Genomic DNA, 18,930 nt, shown 5'->3' with positions numbered 1-18,930 from the left:
GCCAACTTGTAAATTCTTAAGCTCAGACAGTTGCGTTACCAAGAGGAATAAAAAAGGGAGAAAAGAAAAGTTAACTGAAGTTGGTAAACATTTAGTTATATTTGTTCTTGTCTTCAGGCCCAGCCATCAGATCAGTTGCATTAATTCGATCAAAAGTCACAGCCAGATTCCCCCTCATAGATTCCTCATAGATATGGAAGGATTCAGAGGGAGGTGAGGTGGGGTCAACTCATGGGTAGAGAGCATAATCCTGATGAGGGGAGCCCCTTCTTCTGGGTTTGGAACAAGGACTTGGGTGAGTTGTAGGTGGTGAGGCAAGAGGTTGAGGTACAGTGAGGGGAGGGATGATGGATGTACCAGGAGACCCTGTGCCAAGTTTCATTACAGGCTTGAAGTTCTTTTAATGCTGTGTATTTACCTTTTTTAAAAGAATTAATTATTTTCTAATAAGCTAATTTTCTCCCTCTTGGAGGGAAATAATGTGGGACTGTCGCCTCTTGTTCCCAAGTCAGTCACGCTAAGACCTGTGTGTGCTTTTTTCAGGATGAGAAAATTCACATTATTGACACAAATGGAACTTGTAAACTGGGGATATGTGCAGAATTCTTTTCAGACCTGTCTAAAAGTTGTTTCTATTGGCTGCTTAGTGCTGCTGCTAACGAACAAAGAGGAGCCAGCCCCTTAAACCTATTGCAAATGACTTAACAGATGGGCTTTACTCATGAATGGAATTAAAATTTGCTTGTATTACTGCCAACCACTTCTCCCAGAGGAGTTTCATATAGGACCAGAAACTCCTCCCCTTCACTTCCTACTATCTGCCACATCCATGCCTTTGAAGTAGAAATCTCCTGGCAAACTCTGCATGTGCTTCGCAAAGAGCTCCAAATCCACATCTGTTTTGGATTTGGAGGGGAAAAAAAATAAGTGAAACCAGTGTAGTGGTATCTGAATGAATGTTGTAGAAATCATTTTTAAAAATCTCTTAAAATAAATCAGTCAAATACGCATACAGTTGTTTAAACCATTGTGAAAAACAGGAGTTTCCTGCAACATTCCTGTCCTGCAGCCATTTTCACTCCAGAGGGGCCATCATTTTCAAGTTATTTCTTAACTTTTGCTCTTTTATCTAAATTAAAGTATATTAAATTGCTACTTTTTGCTTGTATTTAAATTTTAGGCATTACTGATTGACATCCCTATATGGAAGATGAGAATTTGTTATTCTCCACATACACAGATTCCTTCCTTACCCTCATCCTTCCAATATAATTTGGAGTTAGACCAATATATATTTTGCATTTCCATGACTATGTAAATATTACGTATAGCTGACCCCCATGGTATACTATAATTACGTTACTTATCTAAACTTTTTTTTTTTTTTTTTTTCTGGAGTTCATTTTTTCCCCCTTGACTTGCATAGCTTGCCAGGTACCTCTCTTATCCATCCCTCAACTATCTTACAAAAGTATAATCTCCTCTCGGTAAATTGAAACACATCAAGCATTTCATTAGCCTCATCTTCTTTGGGACATTGCACTCTGGCATTTATTATGGTTGCTCAGGTCAGTGCCCTCACTTCTAGGTTTTTGGCTTCTTCACTGATTGTGAATGACAGGGGTAAACTGGATAAGTGAGATGGTACTTGTGTTCAGAATGTTGGGGATTTTCTAGTATTCTATACAAATAGAGAATCTAAAATGCCTTCCTAGCAAGCTCTTCTCTGAGATGAAGTATTTTCAGTAGACGCTATACTGTTAGTGCCTGTTACTTTAATGTTGTCTCATTTCTCCTTTTCATTTTCTTTGTAGGGTATCAACTTCCTTACACACAATTCTGTAAAATACTTACCTGGTTTAGTAACATTTTCTCAAAGTTTAGGTAAGGCAGCAATATTTTCTTCCCACACGGCAAAAAATCACTCCATCAATATCCAATCTTGGAAAAATATTGCTGGTGGCACTAAAATTGGTACAACTCTTTTGGGAAATAATTTGCCAGTATGCAAGGTAATACAAAAATCATCCTTCCCTTGCCTTTGCAATTTTAGTCTAGGACTCCATGCTAAAGAAGTAAACCAAAACATGGAAAAAGCTGTATGTCAGAAGAGTCCCAGTGGTATTATTTGTAGTAGTGAAAAAGTGGAAACGATATCATGTCCATTAATAGGGGAATGGCTAATTAAATGGTGGGAATATATACTTCGCTTTTTATGTACATGTAATAACATGAAAATACTTACTGTAACGTTAAACAAAAAATAAGAGTAGTCCATCCAGGTACACCGTGATTAGCACTATGTAAAATACACATGTTGAAAACTGAAACCATCTACTCTATACAGCTTATGTCTACATGAACATGACCTCACTATTCCAATGTTTGCTGGCATAACTTTACTCTTCCAGGAGTCTCTCTGCCAGGTAAATAAGTTTATTTTTCATAACGTAATTTCTCAACAGACCCATCAAATTGTCAATAGAAAGTATCAGTTAACAGAACCCCTCAAACCTGCTGTTTCTAACCAACCCTCAACAATTATATCATGATCTTTACCCAATCTTAAGGTCTGCTCATTGAAAGATCTACCTTAAACAAAACTCCAGAATTTCGATAAAATCTGCTTTTGCCCTTGCCTCTCTAAGACACTGCCAAAGCTCTGTTGAGGTGGTGCTCCCCCTTATGGCAGTGGGCAGTGATCTCAGCCCTGTATTATCATTAGATTGTGTTGGGATACGTGGGAAACCAGCACTCAGCAAAGGAGGAAAACTATGCCATATATGCATAAAGAAAAAGACAAAAGGAATATGTAAAAATAATAGTTATGTTGGGGGATTGGTATTCTGTCAAATTTTCAAGTCTTTTGAACGGTATCCTTATGTAATGAGGACAAAGTTTATTTCATTCAGTAACTAAGAATTTATTTATTCTGATGATAAAGCCATCTTTTAATGTGTAAAGATCAAATAAAGGCAAAGCTGTGTAACTTGTTATGTTCTTTGTTGTTTTGTAGAGAAAATATCAATCTGAAGAGAAGACTACTAAGGTAGGAAAAGAAGCTATTCATATTGTAATGAGGCTTGTAGAATCGAAAGACTCGTGGGTTCAGTGGTAATGAAAATGATCCCCAAATGCTCTAAAAATCACTTAATGTTGAGAAATAATCAGGAAGACATGGACATGACCTTTAAATGGCTTTTGGTATTTAATGGAACAGAGGCTTTAGACAGGGGCTTGCTTAGCACTGAGTGACATAAATGTTGTAAATCTAACATAGCATTGACGCATCTCACAAAATTAAAAGCCGGGGTTTATTAACAGACGTGGTAGTCAGTGGATTTTGCAGCGTTAAATGTATTTCCTATCAATCAGTCATTTTATGAAAATCAGGAGGAAAGCAGGCAGGCAGATAGTTTGCCCAACTGGCAAAAGCAGCACTCAACTAACTATTCCTTTTGTACACTGGGCAGTTATTTACACAGCTTCTGTTCCAGGTAAAGATATGCTGATGACAGGAATAAACACAAATGTCAAGATTAATCAGGTAATTTTATTTAATATTTACCATTCAGCAGCAACCAACATGAACATCTAGGCTAACAGAATCTCTTGAAATGTTCTGCTATATAGCTGCTTCAGAAATACACACACATGATCAACTGTTCATTGCCAAAAAAAAAAAATTTTTTTTAAATGGCTTCAAGAGCAAATAACACTGATTTATACTGTGCCCAAGCACTAGTCAAGGAATCTATTAAATTACAGAGGAAAAGGAAATCAAAGAAGCTTTGTTATCTTATGCATGTCACCTTATTTAAATGGAAGGAAGTCTTCTTTAAAGCAACAGAAATACGGATCTTCATATATATATATATATATATATATATTTTTAAGGATGTGATTACAAACACAAAGTGTTATCATCAAAAGCAAAAGCTAGTTCAAGAAATTTTCAACCGAAAAACTTGCAAGATACAAAGCTAAAATTCATGTTCCTTTTCTCTATTATGAATAATTTCACTAAACATAAATATTTTAACATATATTAATTTTCTGACATTCAAAATTGTAAAGTCAATATGGCAGAATTATTGTTAGAAGCACATATGTACAAATATTTTTTTTCTGTACATAAAGTATTTGGCATAATTATAACAATCATACTGCATCCACAACAGTTTGCTTTTATGTTTACTTTTTTTTACACATAATGGTATCTCTTATTAAAATTAACCAGTTATGTACAAAAATACTTGAACATTTATTATAGAAAACCTCTATAACCAGCCTCAACAGCGTATACCTGCTGAATGGTTTCATTAAGGGAATATAAAAAAGTTGTCACTGCCTTCCAGGTAAGCTATCAACAAAAACATACACAGTTAAACTAAATTGAGCTTCCCAACAAAAGAGGGAAAATATTCAACAGTATGATTTAAAATACAGTTCATATCTATTGTCAGTTGAGTGTTATAAACAGTCAGTAAAGAAAACAAAGATACAAAATACGTTACCACATACAAGGTGCTTTTTTCACACTCCTATGACTGTGGCATGAGCGTCCCTATCTAGATCTAAGATGCTGTGTTGCAGTATTCAAGCTAGAGTGGTCTACGGCCACCCTCCTTCAACAAAAGGACAACAGGATTAGCTAAGAAGACAAGCTCCATCAGTAATCATGGTGAGTTGTGAGGAATTCCTTATTTTGTGCAGGATTGAAAGTTAATGCCCTTGCCTTTTCAAAGTCCTTTTGCCATTTAATCATGCTAATATGTTTTCTCTCTGTTTCTTCATTTACTCTATTAATTTACTGCTGTCCTGTATTGATTCCTGAATTCTTGTTAATGGGACACATTAATTTGTGCCTACTTAACACATGAACATCTGTTCTTCTTTAGTGACAAATTTGGTAGAGGAAACCATCAAGTGAGGAAGCACAAAATTCAAGTAAACATTTCTCCTAGGGTCTTTTGCTTCATCTACCCGATTGGAACTCTGGAAGTAAATTGTACCTTGAAAAGAAATACAGTAGATACCATGGTGCCAGGGTACTAAAGGGTTTACCAACCCATTGGTAAAGTAGCGTTTTAAGAATGTAGACATCAGCCAAGGTCAAAAGCAACCTTAAAGAAGTATTTTGCTTCAAGAACAAAACCGCTTCCAGTCCCAATCCTTGCAACCCCTTAAGTTTACTGTCTCACTAGCTTGCTTTAACTTTTAATTCTGAAGATGTGCACTTATCAGTCTGTTCATAGAAAGAGCCAGAAATCTCACCTTATTTACAGAAGTCTTCTAAAATAAGGACTATTGTGTTTGTTAGGATGTACATAGACTTAATAAGCTTTCTTGAAGTATCAAGTATTCAGTAAAAAGTATACAACATTATCACGCTTCGTATTGTTCGACAGTATTCTATTGGTTTTAAGATTAAACTATGTAAAAAAAGTGAACATAAAAAGATACAAAAGAAGGCTTTATTACTATTTATCACTTCCAAATGAGAAACGCTGTAATGAAAATTCAGCCATACTTGGAACACCTGGCGTTTGAGATCAGTAACTTTTAATATTGTGCAACATTCTATTAACAAGTGAGTTTTAATTCCATTCATCTAAAGACAAATCTGAGTAAGTTATTAAAGTGCCTACACTAAATGTCTTCTCACCATACCTCTTATTTCTTGTAAACGGCAGAGAATTCATGGCAGGGAAATAGAAAAGGGACTTCTTATAACTGGGAGACTTTCCGGGGCAGGGGTCTGGGCCGCGGGCCGGGGTCCGTCCTCCTGGTCCCATTCTCCAGGTGTCCCGATCGCGCCGCCAGAGGCTTGGGGGGCAAGGCGGGCGGTTCCGCCGTGATGGGGATGGACAGGCTGTGAGGTAGCGGGACCGGGCGCCGCAGAGTCCGCTCGTACACGCTGTACGGCGGCGGCGTCTTGCTCTCCTTGCGCACCAGCTCTTCAGACCCACTGTGGCCTGACCCCGACCCCGGCGCCACCGACTGTTCGTTCACCTGATTTTCAAAGCCTGAGGTTTCCGACGTGCTACACCGGCTGAGGGACGAAATCCCACTGCTGTAGCTGCCGGACAGGACGGGGGAGTTGGAGATGAGTCCTGGGGAGTGATACTCCACCGGAGAGGGGGTGAAAGACTGCATGGATCCCTGTGCGGAGTGGAAAGGGAGGGGTGGGGGAGACACAGCAGAGAGTCACTGACAGACACTGTGATGAGCTCAACTGTGTCCCCCACCCATCCTTAGGTTGAAGCCCTATCCCCTGACCCCCACCCCCCACCCCATGTGCCTACATTTGGAGATACAGCCTTTAAAGAACGAGTAAGTGAAATTGAGGCCCTCAGGATGGACCCCAACCCAATCTGGTATCCTTTTAGGAAAAAAAATTGGACACAAAGAGACACCAAAGACGCATGCACACGGAGAAAAGACCCTGAGGACATAGGGAGAAGGTGGCCGTCTGCAAGTCAAGGAGAGAGGCTGCAGGAGAAACCGAGAATGGTGGCACCTTGATCTTGGACCTGTAGGCTCCAGAACCGTGAGAAAATACATTTCTGTTGTTGAAGCCCTCCCAGTCCATGGGGTTTTGCTCTGCCGGCCCTGGAAAACTCATGCAGACACCCAGACTCAAATCTGAGTGCTGGCGTGCCTCAGAACCGCACATATACATCAGGCATTTATCTGCCAGGGCCGCCAGTCCATTCGGTTCACCTCACTGCCCACTTTACTCTTTATCACGGTCAGGACAGAAAGAGGATAAAAGTACTCAGGGAGAAAATGCAGAGGCATATCATTAGTCCCATGGTTTGAAGGATAGGAAACTGGCAAAAACCAAAACAAAACCAAACCCGTTGGAGATACCACTTCCCTTTCTAGCTCAGCAGAACCACTGGAAGTTCTAGCAACAACTGCTCACTTTCTCTTACTAGAGATATTATTTTGAAGCTGAGCAGGGCTGTCCCCTTTGGATGGGGCATGAATTCTTCACTTTCCCACCATTCCCACCCCAACACATTGAAGCCTCCTGGCCTCCTTCACTCATTTGTTCGCTGTCTAGCCCCGCTGGCATTGGAATGTGCTACTTCCCTAAGGGTTCCACCGGGAAATACTGCCCCCTACGTACTCCTTGAGTCCATTCAAAGCATATTAGCTTCTTAAGGTCTTATAATAAAGCAACCTAAATGACTTTGTTCAGCCCAGTGTTTCCTAAACTTATTTGACCATAGACCATTTTTTTTCATGTATCACATAAACGGCCTATAAAACCAAGAAATGTTACCCTAGACTAACTTTACCTTGGTCTCTCTCTCTTTTGAAACAAAAACAATGCTAGTAGATACAAATCCTTTCATTTAGCAGGAGCCTAAAGTTAAGCATGGCTAGTTAAGAGATCCAAATTCACTGCAATTTTTTGTTAAAAATTAGACACTAAGTTCAAAATAAGGCAGGTAAGCTGAGTCTTCACAGGGTTAATTCCATCATTTATTTGCTGATAAAACTATCAGTCAAGGAGTTTTCTGCATTCTAAGCACAGCAAAGCTTGTAACTTGGTAGCACTACGCCCTCTAATGTAACCCAGGAGTTACAACACAAATGTTCCACCCATTTTCTCTTCAAACCTATTTTGTAAAAATACGGCTACGAAGCTACCTATGGCCGGTAAGAACATAGGCAGGTCTGTGGAGAGACAGTATACACCACTTTGCTAACTATTTGGTGACTACCTGAACATTTTCAGCCCTTCGATTCTTTCTATTTTTTAAGAATCAATTCCTAGTCTTATTACTACTCTACACAATCAAGTTAAAAAATGCATGTGTGAATTCCATAGCAACACGAGGGGCTCTTTGCAAGCAAGGGGAAGTGTAACGATGCGGAAACACCATGTTGCTTTTGTTCCCATCACATCAAGATGACAGTCAATGGCTCAGGGTGAATGCAGTCCCATGTACTTTACAATTAATAGCTGCTCTACAGAATGACAACCAAACTAGCAAATAATTTGCACCCACCAGCAAATTTTGACATCAGCAATGTTGGCAATGCGAACAAAATCACACTTCTTTGCAATTTTCTCCGTTTGGGGGGGGTTTCCTTCCCGATTCTCAATTTCTACCAGCAACAATCCTTAGCACCACAGATGTATGGGATCACAATGTGATCCCATGTGTTTGTAGAAGCTAATTTGTCCTTTTATTTTACATTAGTTAGAAATGTCTCATCAACAAAAAGGACATGGAATGTGTAAATCCTAAGTCATTCAGGTACAAAATCATTCTTTCAACACTCACTTCAACCTCATAGTAGCCTCTGGCATAGCAGCTCTGAACACCTACCTCTGAATGGACTGACAATCCTTGCAGCCAGTCTGATTCAATTTGGATACAGACTAAATATTCTTTTTTTAAAAATTAATTTTAAAAATTTTCGGCTGCATTGGGTCTTCGTTGCTGCGCGTGGGCTTTCTCTAGTTGTGGCGAGTGGGGGCTACTCTTCGTTGCGGTATGTGGGCTTCTCATTGTAGTGGCTTCTCTTGTTGTGGAGCATGGGCTCTAGGCGCACGGGCTTCAGCAGTTGTGGCACGCAGGCTCAGGAGTTGTGGCTCACGGTCTCCAGAGCACAGGCTCAGCAGTTGTGGCACACGGGCTTAGTTGCTCCGCGGCATGTGGGATCTTCCCAGACCAGGGACCAAACCCGTGTCCCCTGCATTGGCAGGCGGATTCTTAACCACTGCGCCACCAGGGAAATCCCTAAATATTATTCTTTACCTTCGTGAGGGATTCTGTATGTTTAGAGATGTTAAGAAGCCTATGTCTACGTATCAAATCAAATGTCTGACCTTTAAACCTTTCCAGTTTGTTTCCCAGAGATTTTAAAATTCATTTTACTGCCTTGTTTTTCATGATCAAGTATGTATCTCTAATGTAAACGGAAACCTTGGTGTAAAATATTACAAGAGGAAAAGTTGGCTTTGGCGTTTTCAAAATGGGTGAGGCTGATGAAAAAGGCACTGGAGAATAGTTAGTAGATCTTGATGATTGTTTTTCAATATACGTGTTTGTTTTTGATGTCCCTTAAACCAAAAGACCAGGCTGAAAATGCCCTAGGAGATACATGGGGACCATTTCTTTCTGAATTCAGTGTATATTCTCACTCTAGTTTGTACATTCTCTTGCCACCATTTGGAGAAAAAGCCTAATAATCTGAAAACAAATGGCAGGCTCCCCAAAGGGAAAGCCTAGTGCTGTTTTCTTACCCATCTTCCTCTCCCCCTTCTTTATAGGTTCTTTGCCTGGTCTGTGCAGATGAAAGCACCTCATTGATGTACCAGGGAAAAAAGTAACGTGGGGCCAATCTCTAGCCTCAATCTAAACAAGAGCCTGTACCTTCAATGGAGATCGCCCAGCAGGCGATGGGGATACCGACGTCGTGTGTCTTGCTGGTGAAGCTGTAAAGACAGAGAGATCATTTCAATTCAGAAAACCATACAGCTGACTACCTGCAAAAGCCCTCTGTGTGTACATACCCATATAGATGATCTAGTGCACAAGGGTCTAGGCAAGGGGGTGGGGAGCGACTAAATGGTGCCCACCCAAAACAGATTCTTCACAAAGGATGGCAGCTCCAAGACATGGGGTAATTAGTGAAAAGTCACCAGTGTATACATGATGCTTTAACCACAGTGACAGGACCCCAAGCTGGTCCAAAGTCCTTCCCGCTTCCTCAAAGTCCAGATGCTTCTCTGCTGCTTGGTCTATTTCAAAAGGTGCTTTTAGGTGTGAGGTGCCAGGGAGCAGACTTCGGGAAATAACTGCTGACTTTGGCCCTGAGCAGGAACGGGAAGACCCAAGTCATCCAGACAGCTTAAAATAGGTCCCAGGAATATACTGACATCAGCCTCCCCTTCCATCCCCCAATATTCCTGAAATGGACAGGAAAGCCTTGGCCATATCATACAAGAGGTAAGAAGTTTTCCATTTTTCTCCCTAATGTTTGTCCTCGGGTCTTCCCTTTATCTCTGGGAGGTGGTAGCCTATGGATTTTATCATCAAGGCCAAGAAGAACCCTCTCTTTGTTTCTCCCACCAGATTTTCAAGCCCTACACCCGGGACACAGCTTGTTTGATGGTACTGCTCTGTGTGTGCGCTTGTGGGTCAAATCCAGCTCTCTAAAGCATAACCACACATACTAAAAGCCTGCCGTGACACCGTCAACATGGTGCGTATAAGCCAGATTTCCCAATTCTGCCTACAGAGGTTTCAATGAGCTCAGAGTTTGCTGCTCTGTGATGAGCTGCCATTCTCCCAGATGTCACAGTGAGGGCTGTAACTCATAAGAAAACTACAGAAAGGCTGAAGGGAAGAGAGACAGTTACAGATCCCCCCAACAGTGACCACACATGATGACATGAGGACAGACCATGACAGCAATCAGTGTAGAAGGGAAGGCAGCCCTGCCAAGTTAACTGGGAAGAGGTACGGTCGTCCGTGTACTCTGAGCCTAAGGGACCAGGAAGAGTGGCCGGTCCCCACACTGTGGGGTTGTGTGGCCTCCATCTTACACGCTAGGGCATGCTGTCCGCGTGTGCCATGTTCCATCACCACTGTTAGTTCTCCTACGGCATCAATTGTGGGTGATGAGTATGGAAGAAAAACATGCACGTATAGAGAAGCAGATCTTGATTGGGACTGGTATGTCTGGCAGAAGTCAAGGTTTACTATTACTTGGGACCCTCTTCCTCTCAACTTAGGCATTCCCCGGTACCGTCACTGTGGGATGCGCAGTAGCCCCTGTGCGTACTGCATGTTTACAGTGATGTTTCTCTGGAAAGACCTAAAGTAGTTCTATCAATCAGTGTCCTTGTCTACAAGTCTGAATGAGCAGGAACCTAGATACCATGAATATTGCTGTTCCTTAGAAAACGCTTTTTGAGTTCCCAACTTTAGGTACACGCCAGGTTTAAATTGGAGGTTGCCTGAAAATATGGACATCATGAATAAAATACCAATTACTGGTTGATGAGTTTTAAACTCTCATGGTCGCACTGACCTACTTATGCAGAGTATCAATTAAGGCTAAAGTTATTTCTTTTTCTGTTTGGAGATCTCACATGTCTTTCCAAATCTATTGGTGACTTTTTGCTTTGGCGAGTATAAAACAAACTGGGCAGCACATAGTTTATTTTAAAAAGAGAGTCATTTTTCTTAGTGAAAAAAGAAACTAGAAAGATGAGATGCTAAAATACAGCAAATGAAACATGGACAATCAAGCCAGAAAAATCCATGAAAAACACAGTGTCATATTTTCTCTTGCCTTTAGGCTGTTGTATTTGTAAAGCTTCAAAACTACTCTAAATATATGTTAAGTGTTGAAAAGTCTCTCCCCATCACCAGGATAGGATAAGTAAAGCAGGGTAGCCCCTCTTAAAAACCGCCCCCATATGCAGGTCACCAAGCAACGGCTTGTTCAGGAGGAAAGGGGAACTAGTATTGTTATAAACTCACGAAGGAAGTTTCTTAAGCATAATTTTCAGTGGTTCTCAAGTCTAGAAAGGTGTGGTAAAATACAGATTCTAAGGTCTTGGCCCAGAAATAGTAAAATTCTGATTCAGTAGGTCTGAGGTTAAGCCCAAGAATTTTGCTTCTTAAACCAACACCCTAGGGGATTCAGTGCCTTGAATGAACCCTTTGAGAAATATGACCCTTGAATACAGACGTGTCTAAGCAGCAGATAACTACGGATGCACTGTTTTCCATAAGCCTATCCAAATCACAGTTAGTCAATCCTATTTAGGGGCTACTGGAAACTGGGGCATCAGTCCTGAAGAAAGTGGCTAGACTTAGTAAAGGTTGATAAGAATGAGGTGACTCAGGATAGCATAGAAAAAATGCTAGTGTCTCAGCAAGGTTAGGGTACCCCCTAAATTCTGAGGATGGCATGTAGGAAAAGAACATTCTACAAAATCTGTCTGTGGGGTTTATTAGGAATGGTGCACTGCTTGACTTAGTGTAACAGGAGTTCAGGAAAGAGGGGGAACACTACAAACAAATTATATAGCTACTACTAAGGACACCAAATGCCTACCTTTTTGAGGAATTCAGGACAAGCTGGAGTAGTCAATAAAAGTTATTTTATGAAAGTGATTGTTAAGTGCTTCAAATACCCACCAGTCTGTGTGGGTCTTGGAGGGACAGGGGGAGAGATAAGTTTCCCACCGTCTGACATGTTCTTGGCTTCCTTCCCACTGTCCAGGCTCCAGCTGCTAGGGGTGGGATTCACAGCTGGAAGGGAAAAACACAGCTAAAAACACATGGTCTACTTGGCCCTGTAAACACTCTAAATCTTAGAAGAAAGTCAGAATTATCCAGAATGAAAAAATCAACTGGATTAAAAAAAACCAACAAACTTCCTAAATACCGAACTTTTACTTAATTGCCTACCTCACAGTTATAGTTGATATTTAATTGGGTGATAGCAGGTCTCTTTCTTTCCCTCAAGCAGTCGAACAGAACTATACATCTCTACACGAGAGTGTGGAAACTTGTTGAGAATTATAGATCTGTTTAGATGCTGGATAACAGATGGAAGGTGTAGTCACTAGACTATTGTAAAACTTGATTTTTAGTAGAAATTTCTGGACTAGTGGCACCCTGAAAGGGGGAAGGCAGTGGCACGCTAATATCTCCACTGTCTGGCAGAATTAGTGGCAAGAAACAGCCACGCCACACCATCCTGTTGGCCCTTGTTTCTAAAGTCAATGGGCTATAGTGAAGAATGTCCTAAAAAAATAATTTGGAGTACTGACGGTATCATTCCTTTTTTGTAATCTGCCTGCTCCATGCTTCAGTAAGATGCAGAAATATGGAACAAACCCGTTAGGAACCAGGGCAAGACACACAAGGTTATAAGTAGCCGCTCTGTGATGAGGTTTACGACATCAAGCCTTTAGAGATTTCCAGTAGCTTGCTGCCTGAACAGACACTGCCACCTGATGGACATATCTAGAATTTCAACATTTTACCATTCTTTATATTACCACTTTCATTGGATGGAACTACCACTCGTAAAATACTTTTCCTCCGGTCCTTTTAAATGTGCTTTGTGGTTTTCTTTGGCATAAAAGGTGAGAAAAAGACCACGTTCCTAAATTCTCCCGACAAAGATCAATATCTGACTTGTAACTTTAAAGCAAAATGTGTGTTTTAAAATAACTGGCTACAGTTCCGCTGATTTCTATTTCGCAAGGAAAGTTTTAATGTATCGGTGTACTCAAATGATGATGCAGTCGAGCTCTTAATAAAGACAGTTACAATGCGCTTTACAAGGATATTTCGTTAGTGACTTAATTCACTGGCCCGGGGACTGCTCTGATTTTTTGAGGCCTGACCCTGGGAGGTGAGCGGGTGCCTTGCTGCCAGCCCTGCCCCCCTGGCTGAGGAAGTCGCATTTCATCTGCTCTTCCTCTGCTGTGTTGCACAGACCGATGCTAACTGGCTATGAACTGCTAGGCATGTGTTTGTTTCTCATTTTTTCAGGTGACCTTGAGGCAGGGCACACTCCATCATGCCCGGGATTGCAATTCTTAAAGAGCATCTGAGTCCCCGCAAACGACAGATGAGCTGGCAGAATGAACTCTGTAAGGCAGACACAAAGTGGGACCAGGGAATCGATCTGAGAAGGTGCTTTCTTTCATTGCGCTGAACAAGTAGCCTAATTGGCCACTTTGTTTCAGGTAGCGCAGGCCTTGCCTCGGTGACTCACTGAATGACACCAAAAGTCATTAAACAGAGGAGTCCCTACCTTGCTCAGATTCTGCTGTTAAATCCTACAAGAACACAGTTTGTGAAGAACGCATCAGAAATAACTGTCTTTCATTCATCTCCTAAAGAGCAAATTAGTCCAGATCGTTAAAGGTCTGGAGATCTGCCTTCCGCACAGACACACGGGAGACTGGAGGAAATGAGGACAAAACAAACCATTACACATTCCAGGACTGATGAAGGGGCTGGCTTTATACCTACCTTTCTCAGGCGCAGAAAGATTTGGGTCACTGCGTGGCAAGGCCCCGTCTCCAATATGATTAAACAGCAGCCTCTGGAAAGGCACAAGAATCTATTTTTATGATGCAATATGCTAACATGTGAGACCTTCTAGAAAATAAGATGATTATCTTATTACTGAACCTTTTCATTGAAAAAAATGTTTTTATATGCTGTGATGAGGCTAGAAACAAAGAATTCAATTATATTTAAGGGAAAAAGGGCAGAGACCCTTAGGGTTCAAACAGTGTTTTAAAAGTCTATACTAGGGCTTCCCTGGTGGCGCAGTGGTTGAGGGTCTGCCTGCCGATGCAGGGGACACGGGTTTGTGCCCCGGTCTGGGAAGATCCCACATGCCGCGGAGCAGCTGGGCCCGTGAGCCATGGCCACTGGGCCTGCGTGTCCGGAGCCTGTGCTCCGCAACGGGAGAGGCCACAGCGGTGAGAGGCCCGCGTACCACACACACACACAAAAAGTCTATACTAGATTTCAAATATAAATGGCAAATAGGTTTTGTAATAAAATGCAAGGAAAAAATAAACAGTAAGCAGTTAAGTTATGGTGCTCTTTGTAAATACAAATGCTAGACTGGCAATACGAAATGCAAGTAAGAATTAAAGGAGGACTATTAGCTCAAAAAATCTCTAGTGAATGGACCTTACATTTTAAATCCTAGATTAGGTTAAAACATATGAAATGGTCAATATGTTACAATTTTTAACCCACAAAAATGCCAGTTTTACATGGTTCTACCTAACATATTAAACAAAAAGGCGCAAAGTCCTTAAAAGTAGAAGCACCAGAGCAATGTGTATTATTGAAATTTTGGCAACATGCACACTGTTTCAAATTTGACCCAAAGCAGAAAATTCGAGAGGCTAAGCAGCAAGTCTTTCATGCTAACCAGCATGCTGGTGACACGCTCTCCAGGAGCAGATGGAACAAACGCAACATCAAGTGACAAAGGGAAATTAAACCAGTTAGCTGGTCCAGCCAAATGCACGCAGATATAATTTCTGCGAGACATCAGTGTCGTGTGGATGAGGTATCCTGGAACTTTGGGGAAGATCACACAATCAGCAAAGATAAACCCATCAAGCCAAACCCCACTCACTCTCATCCCTTTCCAGATGTAGCTACAGACTTCTGCCAGGATGGCATAGAAAAACAGAGAAACGAGCTGGAGGATAAATAACTATTATCCTCTGCTCCCAAGTTTTCCCCAAATAATCGGTAAAACTCAGGGCTCCACATGAATCTTATCTTTGAAACCCTCCTTCAAAGCACTTGAAGGGCCCAGAGGGTCAAAACCTTGGCCCTGCTCTCACTCGGACTAACAGAGATCACTGCAAAACCAAGTCTGGGGTGGGTGGTGAGGGCCACGTGCCTTATTCCTGAGGGCTGCAGGGGAGGCCCTAGGATTCAGCTTCCTCCTCAGTGCATCAAAGAAGAATGGCAAAGGTAAAAAGACATGTTCCTCACTCTTGGGTACCTCAGCAAGGAATCCATGGCAGCTCTCTCGAGTTAGGTAGAGGCAAAAAGAAACGCGGCTGGGCAGCCATGCGTCTCCTCAAGGGTCTTTGGCTAATGTAAGAAGTTGCTCCAAATTTCTGTTACAGACACATGCAGACAGACACCCCCCAACTCATTTACCCAATCACCCCTCCTAATGTTCAAGTAGCAGCAACGAAATTAGTCTGATCAAGGTGGGTAAAATCATTTCCCATTTCCCTATCAGCTTTCCTGCTCAGGCAATTACCCACGTATCCACATCAGACACATGGCTCACACAGAAATTCCTAACAACAGGCGCAGGGCAGAGGTGTGCTCTTCACCCAGCTGGACCCGTCAACACAGCCTATCTGGTGGCCTCTGGCAGCTACCGTGAGGTTCTGCAGAGAGACGTACGCAACAACCAGACGTTTCCTCGTTTTCTAGAATTTCCATCCCACAAGAACTACCTGAGAAGGTTCCACAGGTGTCGGGTAGATGGCACTGCATGGCCGCTCTCTCGGGGACAGGCAAGAGTTTTCTCTGGAATGTTTGTGTTTGTCAGACAACAAAGGAGAAGCTGGCAAGAGAAGGAGAGAAAGGCTCATCAGGGTGGTGGGCTGGGCCCGTTTGGAGGAGAGAGCCTGAGCATGCGGGGGCCACCACAGCTCCTGGGGGCTGGAAGGTTCTCTGGGCACCCTTAGTCCACCCCACACCCTGGCGCTGACCTCTGGCACTCGACGGAGCAGAACTTGTCACATTAGGCGAGGCAGAGTGAGTAGAACTCAAGCTTGAGGTAGATGGACTTGGCTGGAAAACATGGGAGCTGTTATCAAACATGGCTTAGAGGCTGCAGAAAACGCTGACACATTTGAAACAAAATCATCAGTTCTTTCTTCAAATTAGAAAAAAAAAAAAGTCCAGTAAGAAACATGGAAAAAAATCTCCCTAACTCAGACTGATGAGGATGCCTCTGAATTCATCAAGAATCTGCGATTTTGACTCCTGCCAAAGGACTGCATTTGTGTTCATTTCAGCTACATACATCCTATGACTGAGGAGCAGTTAGCAGCGGCTCCCTGACTAAAGCACAAGCACAAAGACTCCCAGCCTCGGGCAGGTCAATAGGTGAGCGCTTCTAAAAGGCAGAGAACACACCTTTGAATTTTCTCCAATGTAATGTGTTCAAAGCATGAATTTGGCAATACGTATTATGCCCCTTTTCCAAAGACAGTGGTGAGGAAAATTTCCGCTGAATCTTACTGAGTTACTATCAACACCTATCAGCCAAATTTAAATACAAATTTTGGTTGCAAGAGTTACACTGACGCTAAAATCCCTAAAATCTATGTTTTTTATTTTGTAAAAAATGTGTTATTATGGGAAATTTCCAACATGTACCTAAGTGGAGAGATCTTACAATGGGCCCCTAAACCATATCTTCTTAAAAGGAAAAAAACAAAACACTTAGAAATGCTAAGAGGTCAGTGGTGACAAGCTCCAGGAGTCCTAACTGAAGACCCGACTCAGAGGCAGAGCTCAAAGTGCCCCCCTTCACGGCCTGCCCGGGCTTTCCCATGGCTCGCTCAGGTCTTCTTACAGTGGATGGGGGAGCTTTGAGAGAATCATCTTTGTAGACTCCAGAGACCAATAAGGCAACAGGAGTGTTTAAAGGTTTGTCCTTAAGTCAAGTGCTCGCTCATAGGTCTGTTCCTAAGCACAGCAGAGTGAACGGAAACACTCATGATTGAGACAGAAAGGGAATAAACAGGACCAGACAAAAAAGCTAATCAAGTACCTGCATGTTAAAGACTTCATCAGAGCTTTCTGATTGCCCTGTAATATTGCTTACTTCAGCAGAAGCTTGTGAGGACAGTGAGGAAGAAGAATATCGGTTGACAGCTGGGTAACTTAATGGGCTGTTTTGGGGGGAAAAAAAATGGTTGTTAACTCAGTCTCTGAATTGTACTTTATCACATGCTGGCATGGTATAAAACCAAAGGGGAAAAAAATATGCACATCCCATTTTGTTGTCTCCTGTTTGCCTCGATATGATCAAATGTCTGAGTTTATTTCTCATGCTGTTGCTGTTTTACCAGTGGCAGATGTCTGCAGCTGCCTCGAGGGTTAATTATTTCATTAAGAAATTGCGTATTTGACAAATTGTGCCGCAAAGAACAAGAGAATCATTCCAGATCATCTTGTGGGGATGCCAAAGTGTCAAGATAATTCAGAATATGACTTACCTGCGTCTAGGAATTACCCTGGTACCATCTGGGCTCATAGAAGCAGGTGCTGAGTTTCTACACACGCGAGGGCTTCCATTAGGAAAATGGACTGGACTGGCTTGTATACAAGCAGAGAATTCCTAAAGAGGTAGTAAAGAAAATATTTCAGAATAGTAATTACAAGGGCAAAAATCACTCGTGAGGTATTTCGCTGCACTAGATGTGCATTGTAATTGTCATGAAGTCTTTCTATAGGGAACTTATAAAGGTAAGTTTCATTATTATTAAGCTTTCTCTCATTTACTTTTTTGTTTTCATAAAGGTTGAGAGTGACAAACAGAAGTTAATGCAATTTTAGTATTTGAGGGCTCTCTGGTAAAATGGTGCAGTTTGGTAGAAAAACCAAAAGATGTCACTATTGGATATTTCACCGTCCCTCTACCAAAAAGCAAATGGCAGAGGTCAGACTGCCCCCCCATGGACACTTTGTGTACTTACCTGTATTCCTAAACTGGACTTCATCACAAAGAACTGGTCGACCAGCTTTTTGTGAAGCGGTCTCATATCTTGAGGTACAAACTTCTCATGCACGGCCAAGCCAAATTCCAAAATCTGTGCCTTGATAGTAACAGAAGGAGAAAATCCACATCAGTGGGTACCTCCTCTAAGTGCCTGCTAGGGGATTCAAGCACGGTACCATGCATTTTGCATGCAATATTGCTAGTCTCTCAATCTGACAAGATAGCAACAATCCTTAGTTTACCGGGGAGGACACCGAGGATCAGAAAATTCTGCATGTACTATAAAATTCTGCATGTACTAAAATCCTGCATGTACTAAAATTCTGCATGTACTACAGGACAAATGAGGATTTGAACTTAGGTCTCTCTGATTCCAAAGACTTGATTTTCCTACTACCTCCAGTTTCTTTCCCATGATTTTCGACCTATAACAACCACCATTTTAAAACAGTTAAGTGTTTCTTTGGCCCCTTCCTGCACTTCTCAGGATGGGGCAGGGAATGGGGGTTGCCTGTTAGGAGGGGCAGGTGGGTCTCCCCCAGGGACCTCTTTTCTGGATGGCGCCCTCTCTGCCACGTTTCCCTTCTCTCTCCCATCAGGTTCTTCTCCCTCCCTCTCTCAGATTTTCAAAATCTG

At 42.0% G+C, this 18,930-nt stretch overlaps 1 protein-coding gene across 1 annotated transcript in view; it reads right to left on the bottom strand.

Moving 5' to 3' along the window:
- Positions 1 to 3,540: 3,540 nt before the first annotated feature.
- DOCK4 (dedicator of cytokinesis 4) overlaps positions 3,541 to 18,930 on the bottom strand; it is a gene marked incomplete at its 5' end in the record, with an annotated part of 331,569 nt that continues 316,179 nt past the window's right edge. The window contains 9 exons of the mRNA XM_082661517.1: positions 3,541 to 6,165; positions 9,402 to 9,463; positions 12,183 to 12,296; positions 14,037 to 14,109; positions 16,016 to 16,125; positions 16,274 to 16,355; positions 17,344 to 17,464; positions 17,792 to 17,913; positions 18,272 to 18,391. Coding sequence (XP_082517643.1) covers positions 5,731 to 6,165; positions 9,402 to 9,463; positions 12,183 to 12,296; positions 14,037 to 14,109; positions 16,016 to 16,125; positions 16,274 to 16,355; positions 17,344 to 17,464; positions 17,792 to 17,913; positions 18,272 to 18,391 — 1,239 coding nt within the window. The 3' untranslated portion in view covers positions 3,541 to 5,730. The remainder of the gene's footprint in view (positions 6,166 to 9,401; positions 9,464 to 12,182; positions 12,297 to 14,036; positions 14,110 to 16,015; positions 16,126 to 16,273; positions 16,356 to 17,343; positions 17,465 to 17,791; positions 17,914 to 18,271; positions 18,392 to 18,930) is intronic.

The sequence above is a fragment of the Grampus griseus genome (assembly GCF_964374135.1).
Source record: "Grampus griseus genome assembly, chromosome: 9".
NCBI classification, from domain to species: Eukaryota; Metazoa; Chordata; class Mammalia; order Artiodactyla; family Delphinidae; genus Grampus; species Grampus griseus.
Note: the sequence above shows the minus strand (reverse complement) of the source record. Positions and strands in the feature narration are given on the sequence as shown.